This window comes from Malania oleifera, chromosome 6, assembly GCF_029873635.1.
Source record: "Malania oleifera isolate guangnan ecotype guangnan chromosome 6, ASM2987363v1, whole genome shotgun sequence".
Classification (NCBI taxonomy): domain Eukaryota; kingdom Viridiplantae; phylum Streptophyta; class Magnoliopsida; order Santalales; family Ximeniaceae; genus Malania; species Malania oleifera.
Genome location: NC_080422.1, coordinates 14,403,043 through 14,426,543, shown reverse-complemented (window position 1 = coordinate 14,426,543; position 23,501 = coordinate 14,403,043). Strand labels below are relative to the sequence as shown.

At 39.2% G+C, this 23,501-nt stretch overlaps 1 protein-coding gene across 1 annotated transcript; it reads left to right on the top strand.

Annotated features, from left to right (window-relative positions):
* The first annotated feature begins 7,507 nt into the window (after positions 1–7,507).
* Positions 7,508–8,338, top strand: LOC131158482 (uncharacterized). The gene has a single exon (XM_058113349.1). It carries the CDS (start codon positions 7,508–7,510, stop codon positions 8,336–8,338), a length of 831 nt encoding a protein of 276 aa, XP_057969332.1.
* Positions 8,339–23,501: the final 15,163 nt, after the last annotated feature.

Here is a 23,501-nt window from a genome sequence, read left to right as displayed (position 1 = left end):
TGGCATGAGGCCGTACTTATGAAATTATGAAAGATGCTATATTACCATGTACTATATGTTATCGGAACCCAGATGTTAGTTTAGTTTAGTTCAGGAGCTCGGTACCGTAGCTATATTGTAGATCAGATATCTACGTCATATTAGTGCTAACCATCCCATGAGGGGATGGCAGATGGACAGTCGATGTGGCTTTCAGTAGAGTATGGACGTCCACTTGGAAGTCCAGACCAGGGTGTGGTGGGCTTATCGTATTTACAGACATTTTTGACTCGGCAATGGTCGGCCAGCCATTGTCGGGTCCCGCCTTCGGGATGCACAACCCGTCATGGGGGGGTAATACATGACTTCCAACTAGCTATTCATCCTGGGTATATTTTCAATATTATAGTTATAACAGATGTTTTATGTATGTTAAGATTTATTAACAAATATGAAATTATATGATTATCCAGTATGATATGATGAATGTTTACAGAGTTATGAAATGTACTGTATACGTATAAGTGTCTTAAATATTCATGTTGTCACACAGCTGTATTTAGTTTATTTTCCCTTACTGAGAAGTGTCTCACCCCCGAACTTAGTTAACTTTTTAGGAAACCCAGAGAAACCGGCGGGTCAAGGCTGCCGTTGAGTGAATGGAGCTTCCCTACTAGAGGGGTAAGCGTTGAACAAGGACCAGAAGATTTTTGTTGTATAGTCCTAGTGTTGTTTTAACTTTTTGGAAGTTGTGTATAAATACAGTATTTTGATGATATAATAAACTCTGGTACATGTTAATGGATGGATGATTGAGATTTTATGCTCACTGCTGCTTAGGTTTCCGTTGTGATTGACAGGTGTTCCCGTTACCTACGGGTTCGGGTTGACCATTTTATCTATTATATGGCATTTTATATTTTGAAATTGAGGGTCGCTACATAAAGACTCATCTCGCATGTGTAAGACATCTTTTAATAAAGACAAAATCAGGAAACTAATAAGTTCAGACAAACAATACTTCAAACAATCAACTTTCACCATTAATATAATATAATTATTCTTTAACAACATATGCACACTGATGAGCCCTTCCATTCTTCATGTCATCATTATAATCTCTTATAAATTTATGAAAAGAATATGACAATGAAGTGAATGTTCATTGATAAGTAGTCAATAAGACAGTAGTTTGAATTTGAAGAAAAAATATGGTTAACTAAAAAAAGAACCATGGAGCATGTATGGGGGTCGATGTCTACATATAAGTGACTTGTTCTATCTCTTTCCCATCCTTAAAATTTTCTTTTAGATACTATTACGTGCTTTTATTAGTTGCAAATACAAGAGAAACAGTGTGATAAGTCTATCTCTATAGACAACGTTAATGTTAATCTTTCAATTGAGTGTGAGAGACATTTGTTAAAATTTAAGTGTGGTATATTTCTAAGAATCATAATTGTTTCTAATCTTGGCAATTAAGAGCCAAATACACTTCCATTTTTATACCACTTCGTTTGGTGAAAATATGAAAAAGAAGTCAAATTATTTCCTTCAAATCCCATGTTTGTACTAAAATAATAAAGAGAGAGAGAGAGAGAGAGAGAGAGGTGACAATATGAAAAAGAATGTCAAATTATTTCCTTCAAATCCCATGTTTGGATTGTACTTAAATAATAAGAAGAGAGAGAGAGAGAGAGAGAGAGAGAGAGAGAGAGAGAGAGAGAGAGAGAGAGAGAGAGAGCGCAAAAAATGAGGAGAAATTAAATTGATATATCCTAAATATATATCCATTTGCCATGAAGGGGCATTAAGGTGCAGCAGCAATAAGGGCCATTATCGCTCAAGGACAGCTGCTCTAAAAAGGTCCACCTCATGCAAGCCAGAGCGATCCACGCCCCCATCACAAACAGCTGTAGTTGGCTCCTTAAAAGCTAGAGCAATTCACGCCCTCGCCATAGCTCACCAATAAATATCTATACACCCTTAGGTCAACTTCGGCCACTATAAGTAAGGGCTCGGGCTGTCGCGCCCCGAACTCGTCAAGTAGGGCATGGGGTGTCGCGCCCCGAACCTGCAGATGGGTCCTAGATATGAATATAGTAACCTAACCTGTCTATGTATTAATTAAACATACAAGATACAATACTGAATGAGGGTCTGACCCCGTGGGGTACACGTAAACCCTATACACATTCACATACACATCAAATATGCAGCGGAAATATTCTTTCTATACATACATTATATCGTACAACGTACCATACCAAAGTCTATACATAACTAGAATCTACATTCTAAAATGCCATACATACCCCGAGTGTCTACAAAACCCAATCGTGACAACCCAGTTACAGAATCTGTACTTACATAAATACTCTACGTAGCTAACTGACACCCACGCTTCCGAATGTTAGGATGCTAGTTATGACTACTCGAAGGACCTGAAAAACATTTGTATATTCAGGGTGAGACACCTCTCAGTAAGGAAGAAAGCAGATTATATCAGTGTGTGGCATACGAGTGTTATTTCCGCATAAAACATAACACAATACAATACAGTTCAATACAGTTCCATACAATTCTAGTATTTTTCACAATCCAGTTCCAGTACATACGATACCCAAACATACGGTCAGTGTCGTCACACTAAGCACCCAATTACCCTGCGATAATCGAAGCCTCACAGCAATAATGTTTCCAATACGAGCACCCGATAACCTGCAATAACGGAAGCCTTACAGTGATATCATCGCCACTATGGTGTCAACTCACACCCATCGGTGACCAGCTGAAAAGATCAGGTGATACTTCACACCGTCGGATATAGAGTCGGACACTCTCGTCCATGGTAATTAGCCGAAACATGGCGTCAACGTACGGTAATTAGCCGCCCCTAGCTGATTTTACAAAACCTGGAACAATTTTGGAACTCATGTCCCTACACTCATCAGCGTACGATAATTAGCTATTCCTAACTGTTTTACAAAACCCTGGAACATTTTGCAAACAACATTTCATTTCACACTTATTTGAGTATATAAAAAATCATATCGTTTTCAATTCAAGAATACAGTTTAATAAAAATATGGGTATGGTCATCTCAATACTACAGTTTTAATACAACATACGATTTCTCGAACAAAAGAGATGATACCCAAAACCCCCAATTTTCCTAAAAATTATAACCTGAAAATCCCACATTTTCACTCAATAGATTTTCCCAAATAAGGAGCCAAAACATACATACAATCGTAAACTACATGTTTATCGATTTTGATTTCAAAAATAACTGATATAAATAGAATCCCCTTACCTTTTCCCAAATACCAAAATACGAACTCTACGGCTCTAAAACTACGAACCGAGTTCCTAAAACCTAAACATCCAAGAACTATACTTCACTATAATTCTTACTAATACATATATACCGAAATGAAACTGAAATCAGACCCTTAACTCGGTTTTGGGTCAAAACCCAAAAATCCTCGAAACGAATTTTCGATCCGCTAAAAACGTAAAGATTCTCCTCTTGATCCACATGGTAATGTCGAATTGTTGATTCCGGCAACTGACGACCTGATATCCTAGAGAGAGAGAGAGAGAGAGAGAGAGAGAGAGAGAGGATTCAGGTTCTAGAGAGAGAGAGAGAGAGGATTTGAGGTTTCTTAACAATGAAGCAACAAAATATCCTATTTATAGATCCTTGACCAGGTCCAATTCGTCGACGAGACGGCGCCTTCATCGACGAATCATCCACACATTTCATCAACGAACTGGCTTCTTCGGCGATGAATCCTATTCCGATATTTTACAACATGTTCGGTATCTCTTCGTCGACGAGGTTTTGAATTTCGGCGACGAAGAGTATAAAGGCCTTCATTGACGAAGCCTACAAAATTTACCTTTTTACCCTTTTTTAATTTATTTAATCTACTTATCTCGGGTCGGGTTCTTACATGGGGTGTGATGTGATACAATCACCTATGTCTGATACCATATCCTTAATCACGCAGCGGAAAAATAAATAAACATCCTCAATATTATACGAGAGTTCTATATAAACATCCCAAAAACTTCCCAACATCCAGTATCCATATATATATTGAGATATATATATATATATATATATATATATATATCTCAGAAAACTAAAAACATAAACCCAAAAATACATCCAAGATTTGTACCCTCTCAAAAAAATGCTATGCCAACAAACTCAATCCCGAGCTCGCTAAGCTCGATCACGCAGAGGTCTTGAAAAAGATGAATTGTATAACGAGTGAGACACATCTCAATAAGATGGAATAGATTAATGCCAGTGTGTGACTATCATGAGTTTAGTGTATACAAAATATCATTAGTTGTTATTTAACCACAGTTATGCAATCATTCTTAGCCCATACTCACACACACACACACAATTATTTATAAGTGAAAGTTCCCGAGGATAGGAAAATTGCACGGCCATACATGTAACTTCCCTCTACTTTAATACCATTACAACTACCAAGGCACTCACCTCACTCAGTAAACCCTTGGGGTTATGTTTATAAGCAAAGTCTTTGAGAATAGGGAATATTACACGCCCATACATGTAACTTGTAGAGACTCGGAAAATAATAGCAATTAAATAATAGAGAGAAAAAGGGATAAATGGGAGAAAAAAGGAATTTCAAAAAAGGGCAAAGCAGGGTTCGTCGACGAACGCCCTTGTATGATTCGTGGACGAGCCTCAATGTCTCTCGTTGAATGAGAGATACCAAGAGGGGGAAATTTCAAACATTAGTTCGTCGACAAACTCATAACCTTCGTTGACGAACTCCCTTCTTTAGTTCGTCGATGAGTCGATATGTCTCGTCAACGAAGCCCACGTGGCTAGCCACCTATATATACGTAAAAATCGAATTTTTGGCGAAGAAATCCTTCTCTCTCTGTTTCTCTCTCTAAAATTCAGATCCTCTGCCTTCTCTCTACGATTCCGACCCTGATTTTCCTCGTTTCAACGATCAGTGGTTACCACGATGATCCTGGGAAAATTCCCTACAACTTAGTTAGAGCATAATTTTGGTTTGAGTAGTTCAGGCACCCTCCCAAAATCAGGGTAAGTAGGTTATTTTAGGGTTTATATGGTTAATAGGCTTTTCTGAACCCATATCTTGTGTTAAATGAAAATATATTGAAGTTTGAGTTGATTAGACTAGAGTATTGTGATTTTAGGGTTTGGGTTTCCAAACACCACAAGCATGGGTTGAGGATCCTAGCGGGTGTTTTCTCAAGAACTCAGGTAACGCTGATAACTAACTAGCAGTTTAGAATTTTATGGATAATAATATATGTGACCTTGGGGAAAAAAGCGAGTATAGTTATTATTCTGAGTTTGGGTTGATTGAATTAGGAAATGTACATTATTTCAGGGTTTTGAGTTTGGTAAGCCGCAGCGTGAGGATAAAGTTGAGGTCAGGCCTCCCGGTTAGTTAGGTAAGGGAAATATGCTATGCCAGTTAAATCAAAATTTTTTATCAGTAAAGTGTAGTATATGTTTTTCGTTTTTTAGAGAAGGAAATTATACAGTATTACATATTATAGTTAATGAATTTTATTTAGTGGTGTGACATGAGAAATATTAGTAGAGTGCAGAATTCTCAGATTTTACAGAACTATGATTTATATAGTTTATTCACATATTACAGTTTATTCAAATACACATTTTATTCAGATATTACAATTTATTCAGATACACAATTTTATTCAGATATTACAATTTATTCAGATACACAGTTTTATTCAGATATTACAATTTATTCAGATATATAGTTTTATTCAGATATTACATTTATTCAAATATACAGTTTTTATAGTACCATGATATACAGATTACAAAATCATGATATACATTTATTACAGAACCATAACATACAGTTATTACAGTTTATACAGATCAACTTATTATAGCGTTATGGTTAATACAGTTTTACAAAATCATGGTTATTACAGTTGTACAGAATCATGATAAATCAGTAAGATATATAATAGTATTATATAGTATCAGACCCTGATGGATCATATCAGATTACATAGCACGGTATCGTAGCTATTACAGTATAAAGTGTAACCACATATCTTAGATAGTGTGTGGATTATATGTATGGTCGATCGTGCCTTGGGAGAGCTTATAGACTCCTCGGTTGTCCGGGTTGAGGTGGACGATCTGATGATAGAGGTTTCAGTTGACTTATCTTGGTAGGCAAACAAGTGTTGAGTCCTGCCCACGAGCCGTACAATCCTATCATGAGGGGTTAAATCATGACATACAGCCATCCAAGGAAGTTTTTCATGGTTATATATATAGATTTACAGAAAATAAAAGATATACCTAGAGATATTAAAAGTATGATTAAATAGAAAGTTCATAAACAATTGTATTTTAAGCCACATAGGGTGTGAGTTATATTGTATTATATTTTGCATGCTATTTCAGCTTCAGTAGATTAAAAGTATATTGTTTATGTAAACTTAGTTGCCACACACTGGTAATAGCATATTTTGTCTTATTAAGAGTTGTCTCGTCCCAATAACTTAATATATTTCATACGATCCAGTTAGACGAGCAGATCAGGCTCAAAGATAGAGGGGATCTTATACTGCCCTATTTATAGGGTAAGTATATGCCGGGAGATGTGTTTTTTTGTAAATACTAGTTGATCTAGTGGTGAATACTGGAGTGATGTATATATATATATATATATATATATATGTATGTATGTATGTATGTATGTATATATATATATATATATGTGTGTGTGTGTGTGTGTGTGTGTGTGTGTGTTTTGGTAAATACTGAATTCTGGTATCGTATTTATGGTTAAATGATTTTATGTTTTTCGCTGCATAGGTGTATTGTCTTATGAACAGGGATTCCTCGGTGCCCACTTTTGGACCGAGATGCTATAATAGATATTATAGGGGTATTAGAGTGATATGGGTTATAGCTGTAAAAAAAAAAGAATTAGTATGAATTTTTGGGTTGTTACAGTTGGTATCAAAGCCTAGGTTGTTAGGGTTCTGTAGACTCTAGTGTACAGCAAAAAATAACACCAGAATATAGGAATGGAATTTTGAGAAGGGTAGAAATTAGGATAGAATAGAATTTCAGTGAATTAATGTAGGAAAATTAAGATGAGAATTTAGGGTTCTGTTCTGCAGTTTGGAAGCAGGAACTTCGGGGTGGTTTCTATGATTTTACTAGGGTGATGATTTCAGGAAAACCATAGTAAACTATCGTCGATTTCTATTTCCATATGGTAGGACTAGACCTTAAATTAGTGATAGGTGGTATGAGGATATCTTAGTAAGATTAATGTAAGAATAGCATTATGTGGTTCGATTTCTCAGAATAATTTGGTATTATTGCAGGATGGACCCTGGAGGTAGTAGCGCTCACGCTAGCGACGATGATGGTACAGGGCCTTCTAGCATGGGCGGCGAGGATTCAGATGCTGTTTTGTGCAGCGTAGCTCAGTAGGTTATGGTTGAGATTGCATGGAGTTTCAGGGAGCAAGGTGGCCCATCTGTAGCCTGGGGGTGTACGATAGAGAAGTTTACCAAAATGAACCCTCTAGTGTTTTCAGGAGGAGCATATCCTACAGTTGCCAAGAACTGGATGCAGGAGATTGAGAAAGTACTAATGGTGTGGCAATGCACTAATAAGCAAAAGGTCTTCTATGCCACGTATAAGTTGACAAGCGAGGACAAGAGATGGTGGACAGCTACGAAGTTATTGGAGGAGCAGAGACTTATACCAGTGGCTATGACCTGGAGCCGGTTCAGGAAGGTATTTTTTGACAGATATTTTCCCACTACTGTGAGAGAGAATAAGGTGGTAGAATTCCTAAATTTGACTCAGGGAAATCTCACGGTTCAGCAGTATGCGGCAAAGTTTATTGAGCTGTCACATTTTGCTCCTTACATGGATGAGGCTAAGAAGGCAAGAATGTTTGAAAGAGGCTTGAAGCAGGAAATTTTTAGACAGGTGGTAGTTCTAAAGGTGTGGGATTTCTCTGAGCTAGTAAACAGGGCTACAGTAGTAGAGGAGAGTGTACAGAGGGATGCTGAGGTGCAGAGCCAGAGGAAAAGGCCCATGCCTCTAGGTTTTCAAGCGGGTTCCAGTCGAGGCTCATGGAGAAGAGACCGGTACAATGGAGGCCATAGGCAGATGACGGAACATTGTGGTTTCCAGGGTGAGCAAATTTATCCCATTTGCCCTAGGTGCGGCCGGAGACATACGGGAGAATGTCGTTTGGGAGAGAACATTTGCTATCAGCATGGGAGACCTGACCATATGACACAATCATGTTAGGGACTGCCGACCCATGTAACAGCTCACAGACCATTCTAGGGAGATTACCAAGTGCCCTAAGGGGTCTAGTAGAGGAACACAACTTCGACGAGGGTTTATGCACTGACACCGGGAGACGCTAAGTTTGCCAGAGATGTTGTAATATTCTTACTACCTTACCATATAAAGTTATTGTTTTATTTGACTTAGGTGCCACCTATTCTTTTGTGTCATTGAGATATGTGAAATTATTTGGGGTTGAGGCACAACTATTAGATGTAGAATTCTCAGTAGTCACGCCGACTGGATCAGTAGTGATGTGTAGAAGGGTACTTAAAAACTATCTAGTGAACATTCTGGGGAAAGTGTTACCAGCCGATCTTGTGGTATTAGACATGCAGGAGTTTGATGTAATATTGGGTATGGATTGAATGATAGCTAATTATGCTTGCATTGATTGCCATAAAAAAAGGTGATTTTTAGACCCTCAGGTGAGCAGGAATTCAGATTCGTGGGATCACGTGTGTGCACTTCGGCACAGTTAGTGTCGGCTATTCAGGTGAGGAAGCTACTTCATAGTGGTTGCTAGGGGTATGTAGCATACATAAAGGAGCTGCCAAAGGAAGAATTGAAATAAGTTTATATTCCAGTAGTAAAAGAATTTCTAGATGTTTTTACAGAGGAATTACCTGGTTTACCACCAAATCGAGAGATTGAATTTGCTGTGGATTTACTACCAGGGTCAGCACCAATATCTAAAGTGCCTTATCGAATGGCTCCAGCTGAACTGAAAGAATTGAAAGATCAGTTGTAGGAGTTGTTGGATAAAGGGTTTATTAGGCTTAATGTGTCGCCTTGGGGAGCACCAGTTCTGTTCGTGAAGAAGAAAAATGGGACTATGAGGATGTGCATTGATTATAGAGAGATAAATAAAGTGACAGTTAAGAATAAATATCATCTTCCCATAATTGATGATTTATTTGATCAGCTCCAAGAGATCTAGGTCTACTCCAAGATTGACCTTTGGTCGGGATATCACTAGGTGAAAGTTAAAGTAGAGGACATTTCAAAAATAGCTTTTCGAACCAGGTATGGACACTACGAGTTCTTGGTAATGCCGTTCGAATTAACTAATGCATCGGCAATATTTATGGACCTAATGAATCGGGTGTTTCATCAATACTTGGACCAGTTTGTTGTGGTATTTATTGATGATATACTGGTCTACTAGAAGAGTTTTGAGGAACACGAGAGTCATCTAAGGCTAGTATTGCAAGTATTAAGGGAAACAAAGTTATACACTAAATTCAAGAAATGTGAATTATGGCTGAGGCAGGTCACTTTTCTCGGGCATGTGATCTCTAGAGATGGTGTATCAGTAGACCCGAGTAAGATAGAAATAGTGGTGAATTGGGTGAGACCAGTGAATGTACATGAGATCAGAAGCTTCCTAAGTTTGGCGAGGTACTACCGGCGTTTTGTGAATGGTTTTTCCTGATTATTGGGTCCACTGACACAACTCACAAGGAAAATGTGATATTTTAATGAACCGATGAGTGTGAGTAGAGTTTTCAGGGATTAAAGCAGCGGCTGGTCACTGCATCGGTATTATCTATTCCATCAGGAGAGGATGAATTTGTTATATATAGTGACGCATTTCAGAAGGGACTCGGGTGCGTATTGATGCAGCATGGGAGGGTTATTGCTTATGCTTCTCGGCATCTTAAAGAGTACGAAAAAAATTACTCGGTACATAATTTAGAGTTTGCTACATGGTGTATGCTCTAAAGATCTGGAGGCATTATCTTTATGGTGAGAGATGTGAGATCTTCACTGATCATAAAAGTTTGAAGTATTTATTTACCCAGAAAGAATTAAATATGAAGCAGAGAAGATGGTTGGAGTTCATTAAAGATTATGATTGCACTATCAGCTACCACCTAGGGAAAGCAAATGTGGTGGCTGATGCTTTGAGCCAAAAATCAGTGGAAGCAACATTGTCGGTAGTGGAAATTCAGCATCCGATTCAGATGAATTTGGAGAGGCTCGGTGTGGAGCTAGTAGAGGATGATCACCAGACATTTATTACCAACCTAGTGTTACAACTTACCTTGTAGGAAAGGATTAAAACTACTCAGAGAAATGACGCAGAATTGATAGAATTGATAGATAAAGTGTAGGACGGATAGGAGGAGGAGTCTATGATGGAGCTCTAAGGTTTCGTACTAGGCTGTGCGTACCTGTAGATGCAAAGATTAGGAGGGCTATTCTAGAGGAGGCACATAGATCCCTTACATAGTGCATCTAGGAAGTACTAAAATGTATCGGGACCTTCGAAAATCCTTCTGGTGGAGCAGCATAAAGAGGGAGATAGCTGAGTTTGTAGAGCAGTGTTTGACGTGCCAGCAGATAAAGGATGAGCACTAGAGACCGGAAGGGACAGTTATAGCCACTTCACATCTTTGAGTGGAAGTGAGATCATATATCCATGAATTTTGTTACAGGATTACCGATGACCTTTGTAACGTCCCTCAATTTCTTGACATAAAATATCATATAATAAATAAAATGGTCAACCCGAACCCGTGGGTAGCGGGGACACCTGTCAAACACAATGGAAAACCTAGCAGCAGTAAACATAAAATCTCAAACATCCAATCATAAAATATAATACCAGAGCATTCTATACATCCTCACATACATCCAAATATCTCTAGGGTCAAACACTAAATAACTCTGACGCTATTACAAAATCTTACCCTTCTCACAGGGTAATCTCACTAGCTCAACGGCGGTCCTGACCCGCCAGTCTCTCAGGAGCTCCTGAAAAATTAATTAAGTTTGGGGGTGAGACACTTCTCAGTAAGGGAAAATAAACTAAATACAGCTGTGTGGCAACATGAATATTTAATGCATTTGTACATATACAGTACATTTCATAATTCTATAAACATAATCATATCGTACTGGGTAAACATATATTTTCACATCTGTTAATAAATCATATCATACATAAAATTATCTGTTATAACTGTAGTACTGAAAACAAACCCAGGATGACTAGCTAGCTGGTGTCATGTATTACCCCCCATGACGGGTTGTGCAGCCCGAAGGCGGGACCCGACAATGGCTGGCCGACCACTACCGAATCAAATATGTCTGTAAGTACGATGAGCCCGCCACACCCTGGTCCAGACTGCCTGGTGGACGTCCACACTCTACTGAAAGCCACATCGACTATCCATCTCCCATCCCCTCGTGGGACGGTAGCACTAATAAGGCCTCGTGCCAAAATTAATCCATAGCTACAGTACCGAGCTCTTGGTCTGAACTAAACTAACATCCTGGTTGTGAAAACATATAATACATGATCATACGTAACATCATTACGGCCTCGTGCCGAAAACATAAATACGTGGCCTCGCGCCAATAACATAAATACGGCCTCGTGCCGATAACATAAATACGGCCTCGTGCCGATAACATAAATATATGGCCTCGCGCCAAAATTGTTTCAGGTATATATATACTGAAAATACATCATTTATCACATAATCGTCAAAACCATCACAACATAACTCATATTTTCATAATACCTGAAATCATGCTTTGTTCGTAAAATCTTTCACATCATAATACATTTCACATAAAATAATATTCATGCCACACATATGCTGTTAAAAAAAACCATACTTCATATTCTAAAATCGTGAATTCCTTACATCTTATACATACATATACATTTTAATCATCATAGCAGTATTTTCCCAATCGTACATTTCATTCGTAATACACAATATAACATATGCTTTTCTGAAAATAAATTTACTCATAATCAATGATAATTTGTATGGAAAATTACTGCTTTAGTTTATTCCCTTACCTGGCTATTGAGAAATTCCTTAGGACCCAAAATTTCACGCCCTTGGCGCCCGAAATTCAACTCCTGCAATTTATATTTTTCCCCAGATTAATTAATCTATTTCCTCAAAATAATACTCATCTAGCCTTCCTTAGGCTTCATATACCTCAAATTAACATTTAAACTATTATTTAACATCCCCACTTAATTTTCCAAATTTTGCCTGCGGATCCCAAAATTACACCCGCGGCGCTCACCCGAGCCCTAAATTTCAGAAATCCTACTTTAGTCTCAGATGCTTAATATTTTAGTATTTCTAAATTAATACTAATTAATTAAAAAAAAGCTCCTTAATAATCGCCGCACCCCAAATTTGGGGTTTTGGCCCGACACCCCCACGAGGATTCCGTCCCACTAGACTTGTAAAGAATCATCCCTAAATTCTCGTGGTGGCGTCCGTTCGTCAATTGGGTTTATATTTTGCAAGAAATTAAAGAAAAAGGGGAAAATGGCTTACCCCAGGGAATACGCTTATGCCGCTCCTATCACCGATCCGCTTCGGTAGAAATGACGGCAGCAGCGAATGGAGTCCAGTGGTATCTTCGGATTTTCGATCGGGCGAAAATCCGTCACGAAATCAAGGAGAGAGGAAGAGAGAACGTGAGGAGAGAGAAATTACAGAGAGTTGCAGAGAAGATAAAAGAAAAGAAAAGAAAAGGAGAAGAAGAAGAAGAAGAAGAAGAAGAAGAAGATAGAATATAAAAGGGGCGTGAATCACTTATATCAAAAGTCACCTGAAGCTTCTTTGAAGTTTTAGGTGATTTAATATCTATATATATATAATAATAATAATAATAATAATAATAATAATAAATACATATTTAATTAATATTAATAATAATATATTTTATTAATAAAAATAAAAATAAATTTTAATTAATAAATTTTTTTTCTTTTTTTCTTTTTCTTTTAAATCCAATTAATTAATTAATTAATTAATTTTTTTCTTTTTTGGTTTTTTACATTCTCCCCTCATAAAAATTTCGTCCTCGAAATTTGCCATTTCCCCTGTTTCCCTTCCTTAGCGAAAACACTTCTTATTTTTATTAATTACCCTCACTTATGGCGGAGGAATACCGTGGTTACAACGAGGGCTCTGAGAGATTACAACTATTCAAAATTCTCTCAAAACCATTCACGTTTCAAAACTAAAAACTCTATCTATCTTACGTTACAATATACAAATAAAAACTACAACAATATTCCATTAACTTGACTGACTCAACTCTAACTCCACTGAATAAGTGCGGATATCTCTGGCGCATCTGATCCTCTAGTTCCCAAGAAACCTCCTCAATGGCATGGTTGCGCCACAGAACTTTTACTAGTGGAATCTTCTTCGTTCGTAACTCCTGTTCCTTCCAGTCAAGAATCTGCACTAGCACTTCCTCATAAGCTAATGTATCGCCCAACTCCAGTTCTTCATATCTAATCACATGGGAGGGGTCTGGGACGTATTTCCTCAGCATAGAAACATGGAATACGTCATGGATCCTAGATAGGACCGGTGGTAATGCCAAACGATAGGCAACTGGACCCACTCTCTCAAGAATCTCGAATGGTCCAATATACCTAGGGCTCAGCTTACCCTTCCTCCCGAACCTCATAACACCCTTCAGCGGTGCCACCTTCAGGAACACGTGATCTCCTGTGTCAAACTCCAATTCTCACCGACGAGTATCCGCATAACTCTTCTGCTGGCTCTGCGCTGTCCTGATCCTGTCTCTGATGAGTCTGACTTATCCTGAGTCTGCTGTATCAGCTCTGGCCCCAATACCTGTCTCTCACCAACCTCATCCCAGTACAATGGGGATCGGCACCTCCTGCCATACAGTGCCTCATACGGTGCCATCCCAATGCTGGCCTGGTAGCTGTTATTATACGCAAACTCAACTAGTGGCAAATACTGCATCCAACGACCTCCAAAATCCAGCACACATGCTCGCAGCATATCCTCAAAAATTTGTATCATCCTCTCTGTCTGTCCATCTGTCTGAGGATGAAAAGCTGTGCTGAACGACAATTAAGAACCCATGGCCCCTTGCAGACTCTTCCAAAAACGAGATGTAAACCGTGGGTCTCTATCTGAAACTATGGACACTGGGACGCCGTGGAGTCTAACTATCTCCTGGATGTATAACTCAGCCAATCTGCTCATGGAGTAGCTAACTCTGATCGGCAAAAAGTGGGCAGTTTTCATTAATCGATCCACCATTACCCAAATAGCGTCCTGTCCATGCAATGCTAGCGGTAATCCTGAGACGAAATCCATCGCTATATGCTCCCACTTCCACTCAGGAATGTGGAGTGGCTGCAACGATCCCGCCGGTCTCTGATGCTCAACCTTCACTTGCTGGCACGTCAAACACTGACCCACAAACTGAGCTATCTCCCTCTTCATGTTGCTCCACCAGAAGGACTCTCGGAGATCCCTGTACATTTTAGTGCTACCCGGATGTACAGTATATAGGGATCGATGTGCTTCCTCCAGAATGACTTTCTTGATCTCAGGATCGGCAGGAACACATAACCTGGTATGGAACCTCAGGGCTCCATCATTTGAAATGCTGAACTCTGGTTCCTGACCATCCTGTACCTTTCCCATAAGCTCTACTAGTTCTGCATCATTCCTCTGAGCTGCTTTAATCCTCTCCTGTAGAGTCTGCTGCAAAACCAAGTCAGCAATGAACGCCTGGTGATTGCCCTCTACCAGCTCCACACCGAGCCTCTCCAGATCCATCTGAATCGGATGCTGAATCTCCACTGCAGATATAGATGATTCCACTAATTTCCGACTCAAAGCATCAGCAACCATATTAGCCTTTCCCGGGTGGTAGCTAATAGTGCAGTCGTAATCCTTTATTAGCTCCAATCATCTCCTCTGCCTCATATTCAATTCCTTCTACGTGAAGAAATACTTTGAACTCTTATGGTCAGTAAATATCTCACACCTACCCCCATATAAATAGTGCCTCCAAATCTTCAGCGCGTAAACAACTGCCGCCAACTCCAGATCGTGGGTAGGGTAATTCTTCTCATATACTTTCAACTATCGTGAGGCATAGGCTATCACTCTCCCCCGCTGCATAAAATACGCATCCGAGCCCTTTATGGGACGTATCACTGTAAATTACGAACCCCTCTTCTCCTGAAGGAATCGTCAACACAGGCGCAGTGATGAGTCGCTGCTTCAACTCCTGGAAGCTCTGTTCACATTCATCAGACCACTCAAAATTCGCTCCTTTCCTGGTCAATCTGGTCAACGGGCATGATAATCGAGAAAAGCCCTCAACAAACCTGCGGTAGTACCCAGCCAATCCCAGGAAACTCCTGATCTCATGCACGTTCTTTGGTTGTACCCAGTCAACTACCGCCTCAATTTTACTCGGATCAACAGAAATACCACCCTTGGATATAACGTGTCCAAGGAAGGTAACCTGTTCCAGCCAAAACTCATACTTCTTGAGCTTCGCATATAGCTTCTTCTCTCGCAATACCTGCAACACTATACTCAGATGCTCCTCATGCTCCTCTGGACTCTTCGAATGCACCAGTATGTCATCAATAAATACTACCACAAACCGATCCAAGTACTGGTGAAAAACCCTGTTCATAAGATCCATAAACACCGCAGGAGCATTCGTCAACCCAAACGGCATAACTAGAAATTCATAGTGACCATACCGTGTTCTGAATGCTGTCTTCGGAATATCTTCCGCCCTGATTTCACCTGATGGTACCCGGAGTGTAAATCTTTCTTCGAAAAGATCTGTGTCCCCTGTAACTGGTCAAACAAATCATCAATACGCGGGAGTGGGTATTTATTCTTGATAGTTACTTTATTGATTTCTTGATAGTCGATGCATAATCTCATCGAGCCATCCTTCTTCCTCACAAACAAAACTGGTGCTCCCCAGGGTGACACACTGGGCCGAATGAACCCCTTATCTAACAGCTCCTGCAACTGCTCTTTCAATTCTTTCAGTTCTGCCGGTGCCATTTTATACGGCGCCTTCGAAATCGGTGCTGTCCCCAAAACCAGATCAATAACAAACTCTACCTCACGATCAGGAGGTAGTCCTGGCAAATCCTCTGGAAATACATCAGGAAAATCTCTCACCACTGGGATATCCTCCACCCTCAGTTCCCCTTCTGATACAGCCTTCACATAGGCTAAATATCCCTAACAACCTTCTGATAGCAATCTACACACCTGAATAGCAGATAATAACTGAGGTGGGGTGCGCACACGTGATCCCACGAATCTGTACTCCTGTCCCTCTGGAGGTCTAAACACTACCACTCTCTGATGGCAATCAATGCTAGCATGGTGGGCAGCTAGCCAATCCATGCCCAAGATTACCTCAAACCCATGCATGTCTAAAACCACCAGATTAGCTAACAAATACCTCCTTTGAATATCCACTAGACAGTCCTTGAGTACCTTCCTACATACCCCTACGGTCTCAGTTGGCGTAGCAACAGACAAACTAATTTCTAACTGCTGAGGCTCAAACCCACACAATTTAACATAATCCCAGGCGATAAATGAATGCGTCACCCCAAAATCAAACAAAACAATAGCTTTAAATGACAGTATTGAAACAGTACCTGTCACCACATCTCTTGCCGCCTAAGCATCGCCCGGTGTCAAAGAAAAAACTCTGGCTGGGGTCGTATTCCTCTGCTGGCCTCCTTGTGGTGCCTGGTAACCTCCTCGTGCAGGTCTAGGAACAGTACCAATCTGTGTCGGACACTCCCTCATCATATGTCTGGCTCCCCGCACCTGTAGCAGACACCTCGCCCAGCACGACACTCTCCCAGGTGTCTCTTCCCGCAAGATGGGCAAGCGGGAGATGGCTGTGCACCCTGGAAACCGCGATTCCCGGTCTTCTGTCTCCGGTCCCTATAATAGCCACCTCTCTTCCACGCGGCACGGTCGGCTCCCTGCTGGAAATCAGAAGGTATGGATCTCTTCTTCTACCTCTGCTCCTTAACCTCCAATCGCTCACCAATCTCTGCTGTAGTGGCTCGGTCAACCAACTCGGTGAAGTCCTGCAACTTCAATATCGATACCTGCTTGTAAATTTCTCTCCTCAAGCCTCTTTCAAACTGTCGTACCTTCTTCGTCTCATCTGGAATAATGTACGGGGCGAAGCGAGATAGCTCGATGAACCTCGCCGCGTACTGTTGTACTGACAGCTGTCCCTGCTTCAGATTCAGGAACTCCGTAATCTTAGCCTCCCTAGAAGAGGCTGGAAAATACCTGTCGAAGAATATCTCTCTAAATCGCTCCCAAGTCATCTCTACAGGTATAGTCCTCTGCTGCTCTAACAATCTCACTGCTGACCACCATCTCTCGGCCTCTCCAGTCAGTCTGTAGGTGGCAATAGCACCTTCTGCTCCTCTGAACACTGCAGTACTGCAAATATTTTCTCCATCTCCTACACCCAATTCTTAGCGATTGCAGGATCCATTCTTCCTGAGAAAGCTGGAGGATTCATCTTTATGAACTTCTCGATCGTACAACCGTGGCCTACAGACGGACCACCCTGTTCTCTCGAACTCCTGGCAATTTTTGCCATAACCTGCTGTGCTACGCTGCGTAAGACTACATCTAAATCACTACCCGCAGCACCTGAGGGTCCAGCACCCTCACTCCCACTAGCGTGGGCACTATTTCCACCGTGGTCCATCCTGAAAGAAGAAATAACTTAACTCAAAACCTCTTTTCCTATGTGTATCCCCCAACTCATATAGTATATTCTCCTAATTAACTTATCACTCCTAATCTTAATTCAAGGTTCAATCCTGCAACGTAGATACCCAACCCGACGATAGTTTACAATGAATTTCTTGAAATCGTTACCCCAGGAAAATCATACAAACCACTACGGAAGTCCTGCATCTAGACTACAAAACCAGACCTCAAGTTCTCTTATCCTATACTCTGGTATTATTACTGCTGCACTCTAGAGTCTACAGAACCTAGTATCCTAGGCTCTGATACCAAATGTAACGTCCCTCAAATTCTTGACATAAAATATCATATAATAAATAAACTGGTCAACCCGAACTCGTGGGTAGCGGGGACACCTGTCAAACACAGCGGAAAACCTAGCAGCAGTAAACATAAAATCTCAAACATCCAATCATAAAATATAATACCAGAGCATTCTATACATCCTCACATACATCCAAATATCTCTAGGGTCAAACACTAAATAACTCTGACGCTATTACAAAATCTTACCCTTCTCACAGGGTAATCTCACTAGCTCAACGGCGGCCCTGATCCGCCAGTCTCTCAGGAGCTCCTGAAAAATTAATTAAGTTTGGGGGTGAGACACTTCTCAGTAAGGGAAAATAAACTAAATACAGCTGTGTGGCAACATGAATATTTAATGCATTTGTACGTATACAGTACATTTCATAATTCTATAAACATAATCATATCGTACTGGGTAAACATATATTTTCACATCTGTTAATAAATCATATCATACATAAAATCATCTGTTATAACTGTAGTACTGAAAACAAACCCAGGATGACTAGTTAGCTGGTGTCATGTATTACCCCCCATGACGAGTTGTGCAGCCCGAAGGAGGGACCCGACAATGGCTGGCCGACCACTGCCGAATCAAATATGTCTGTAAGTACGATGAGCCCGCCACACCCTAGTCCAGATTGCCAGGTGGACGTCCACACTCTACTGAAAGCCACATCGATTATCCATCTCCCATCCCCTCATGGGACGGTAGCACTAATAAGGCCTCGTGCCAAAATTAACCCATAGCTACGGTACCGAGCTCCTGGTCTGAACTAAACTAACATCCTGGTTGTGAAAACATATAATACATGATCATACGTAACATCATTACGGCCTCGTGCCGATAACATAAATACGGCCTCGTGCCGATAACATAAATACATGGCCTCGCGCCAATAACATAAATACGGCCTCGTGCCGATAACATAAATATATGGCCTCGCGCCAAAATTGTTTCAGGTATATATATACTGAAAATACATCATTTATCACATAATCGTCAAAACCATCACAACATAACTCATATTTTCATAATACCTGAAATCATGCTTTGTTCGTAAAATCTTTCACATCATAATACATTTCACATAAAATAATATTCATGCCACACATATGCTGTTAAAAAAAACCATACTTCATATTCTAAAATCGTGAATTCCTTACATCTTATACATACATATACATTTTAATCATCATAGCAGTATTTTCCCAATCGTACATTTCATTCGTAATACACAATATAACATGTGCTTTTCTGAAAATAAATTTACTCATAATCAATAATAATTTGTATGGAAAATTACTGCTTTAGTTAATTCCCTTACCTGGCTATTGACGTATATAATAGTTTAAATGTTAATTTGAGGTATATGAAGCCTAACGAAGGCTAGATGAGTATTATTTTGAAGAAATAGATTAATTAATCTGGAGAAAAATATAAATTGCAGGAGTTGAATTTCGGGCGCCCCAAAATTAACCCATAGCTACGGTACCGAGCTCCTGGTCTGAACTAAACTAACATCTGGGTTGTGAAAACATATAATACATGATCATACGTAACATCATTACGGCCTCGTGCCGAAAACATAAATACGTGACCTCGCGCCAATAACATAAATACGGCCTCGTGCCGATAACATAAATACGGCCTCGTGCCGATAACATAAATACATGGCCTCGCGCCAATAACATAAATACGGCCTCGTGCTGATAACATAAATATATGGCCTCGCGCCAAAAACATAAATACGGCCTCGTGCCGATAACATAAATATATGGCCTCGCGCCAAAATTGTTTCAGGTATATATATACTGAAAATACATCATTTATCACATAATCGTCAAAACCATCACAACATAACTCATATTTTCATAATACCTGAAATCATGCTTTGTTCGTAAAATCTTTCACATCATAATACATTTCACATAAAATAATATTCATGCCACACATATGCTGTTAAAAAAAACCATACTTCATATTCTAAAATCGTGAATTCCTTACATCTCATACATACATATACATTTTAATCATCATAGCAGTATTTTCCCAATCGTACATTTCATTCGTAATACACAATATAACATATGCTTTTCTGAAAATAAATTTACTCATAATCAATAATAATTTGTATGGAAAATTACTGCTTTAGTTTATTCCCTTACCTGGCTATTGACGTATATAATAGTTTAAATGTTAATTTGAGGTATATGAAGCCTAAGGAAGGCTAGATGAGTATTATTTTGAAGAAATAGATTAATTAATTTGGGAAAAAATATAAATTGCAGGAGTTGAATTTCGGGCGCCCCAAAATTAACCCATAGCTACGGTACCAAGCTTCCGGTCTGAACTAAACTAACATCCTGGTTGTGAAAACATATAATACATGATCATACGTAACATCATTACGGCCTCGTGCCGAAAATATAAATACGTGACCTCGCGCCAATAACATAAATACGGCCTCGTGCCGATAACATAAATACGGCCTCGTGCCGATAACATAAATACATGGCCTCGCGCCAATAACATAAATACGGCCTCGTGCCGATAACATAAATATATGGCCTCGCGCCAAAAACATAAATACGGCCTCGTGCCGATAACATAAATATATGGCCTCGCGCCAAAATTGTTTCAGGTATATATATACTGAAAATACATCATTTATCACATAATCGTCAAAATCATCACAACATAACTCATATTTTCATAATACCTGAAATCATGCTTTGTTCGTAAAATCTTTCACATCATAATACATTTCACATAAAATAATATTCATGCCACACATATGCTGTTAAAAAAAACCATACTTCATATTCTAAAATCGTGAATTCCTTACATCTCATACATACATATACATTTTAATCATCATAGCAGTATTTTCCCAATCGTACATTTCATTCGTAATACATAATATAACATATGCTTTTCTGAAAATAAATTTACTCATAATCAATAATAATTTGTATGGAAAATTACTGCTTTAGTTTATTCCATTACTGCTTTAGTTTAAATGTTATTCCTTAACATTAACATTTAACTATAATAAAAAATACATATTTAATTAATATTATTAATAATATATTTTATTAATAAAAATAAAAATAAATTTTAATTAATAAATTTTTTTTCTTTTTTTTTCTTTTTCTTTTAAATCCGATTAATTAAGTAATTAAATTTTATTTTTTTTTTTGGTTTTTTACAACCTTGCATGGGCAGAGCGCTATTTGGGTGGTCGTAGACCGACTGATGAAGACTGCTCATTTTCTCCCTATTAAAGTCAACTACACTATGAATAGACTGGAAGAGTTATACATTCAGGAGATAGTTTGACCCCATGGTGTGCTAGTATCCATAATTTCATATCAAGACTCACAATTGACACCGCGATTTTGGAAGAGTTGTAGGAAGCGTTGGGATCTCAATTAGCATTCAGCATCGCTTTCCATCCTCAGACTTATGGGTAGACATAGAGGACGATTCAGATACTTGAGGATATGTTACGAGCTTGTGTACCAGATTTCGGGGGTAGTTGGACCCAGTATATGTCGTTGGTTGAATTCGCATATAATAATAGCTACTAGGCCAACATTAGGGTGACACCTTACGAGACATTATATGGTAGGAGGTGTCATTCTCCATTATACTGGGATGAAATGGGTGAAAGGTGAGTTTAAGGACTAGAGTTAGTGCAGCAGGTGTACGATAAAATCCAACTTATTAAGGACACAATTAGTGTAGCTCAGAGTCGCTAGAAAAGCTACGCAGATACTCACCGCCGGAAGTTGGAGTTTGATGTGGGAGACCAAGTATTTTTGAGAGTAGCACCGTTGAGAGGAGCTATGAGGTTTGGGAAGAAGAGTAAACTAAGTCCTATGTTTATTGGTCCATTTGAGATACTTGAAAAAGTGAGTTGAGTCGCTTACAGGCTAGTTTTACCACCAACTCTATTCAGGATTCATGACGTATTTCGCGTTTCCATGTTGAGGAAATATGTCACAAATCCCTCCCACTTGATCAGCAAGGAGGAGATAGAGCTTAGAGATACTTTAGCATATAAAGAAATACCAATGCAAATTTTAGATAGAAAAGAGCAGAAGTTGCACACCAAAATAATCCCACTAGTGGAATGTAGAGACCTGAAAAATAATAGCAATTAAATAATAAAGAGAACTAAATGGGAGAAAAAAGGAAATTCAAAAAGGGGCAAAGCAAGGTTCGTCGATGAACGCCTTGGTTTCGTCAACGAACGCCCTTATATGATTCGTGGATGAGCCTCAGTGTCTCGTCGATGAAGAGATATCGAGAAGGGGAAATTTTAGACATTGGTTTGTCAACAAACTCATAACCTTCGTCAACAAACTCCTTTCTTTGGTTCTTCGACGAGTCCACGTGTCTCGTCGACAAAACCACGTGGCCAGCCACCTATATATATGTAAAAATTATATTTTTGGCGAAGAAATCCTTCTCTCTCTATTTCTCTCTCTAAAATTCAGATCCTCTACCTTCTCTCTACGATTCTGGCCTCGATTTTCCCCGTTTCAACGATCAGAAGTTACCACGATGTTCCTGGGGAAATTCTCTACAACTTAGCCAGAGCATAATTTTGGTTTGAGTAGTTTAGGCACCATCCCAAAATCAGGGTAAGTAGGTTATTTTAGGGTTTATATGGTTAGTAGGCTTTTTTGAACCCAAATATCGTGTTAGATGAAAATATACTGAAGTTTGAATTGATTAAACTATAGTATTGTGATTTTAGGGTTTGGGTTTCTAAACACCACAAGCATGGGCTGAGGATCCTAGTGGGTGTTTTCTCAAGAACTCAGGTAACCCTGATAAATAATTAGTAGTTTAGAATTTTATGGATAAAGATATATATGAGCCTGGGGAAAAAGGCAAGTATAGTTATTATTCTGAGTTTGGGTTGATTGAATTAGGAAATGTACATTGTTTCAGGGTTTTGAGTTTGGTACGCTGCGGCATGAGGATAAAGTTGAGGTCAGACCTCCCAGTTAGTTAGGTAAGGGAAATATGCTATACTAGTTAAATCAAAATTTCTTATCAGTAAAGTGTAGTATATATTTATGGGTTTTCAGAGAAAGAAATTATACAGTATTACAGATTATAGTTAATGAATTTTATTTAGTGGTGTGACATGAGAAATATCAGTATAGTACAGAATTCTACTTAGATTTTATAGAAC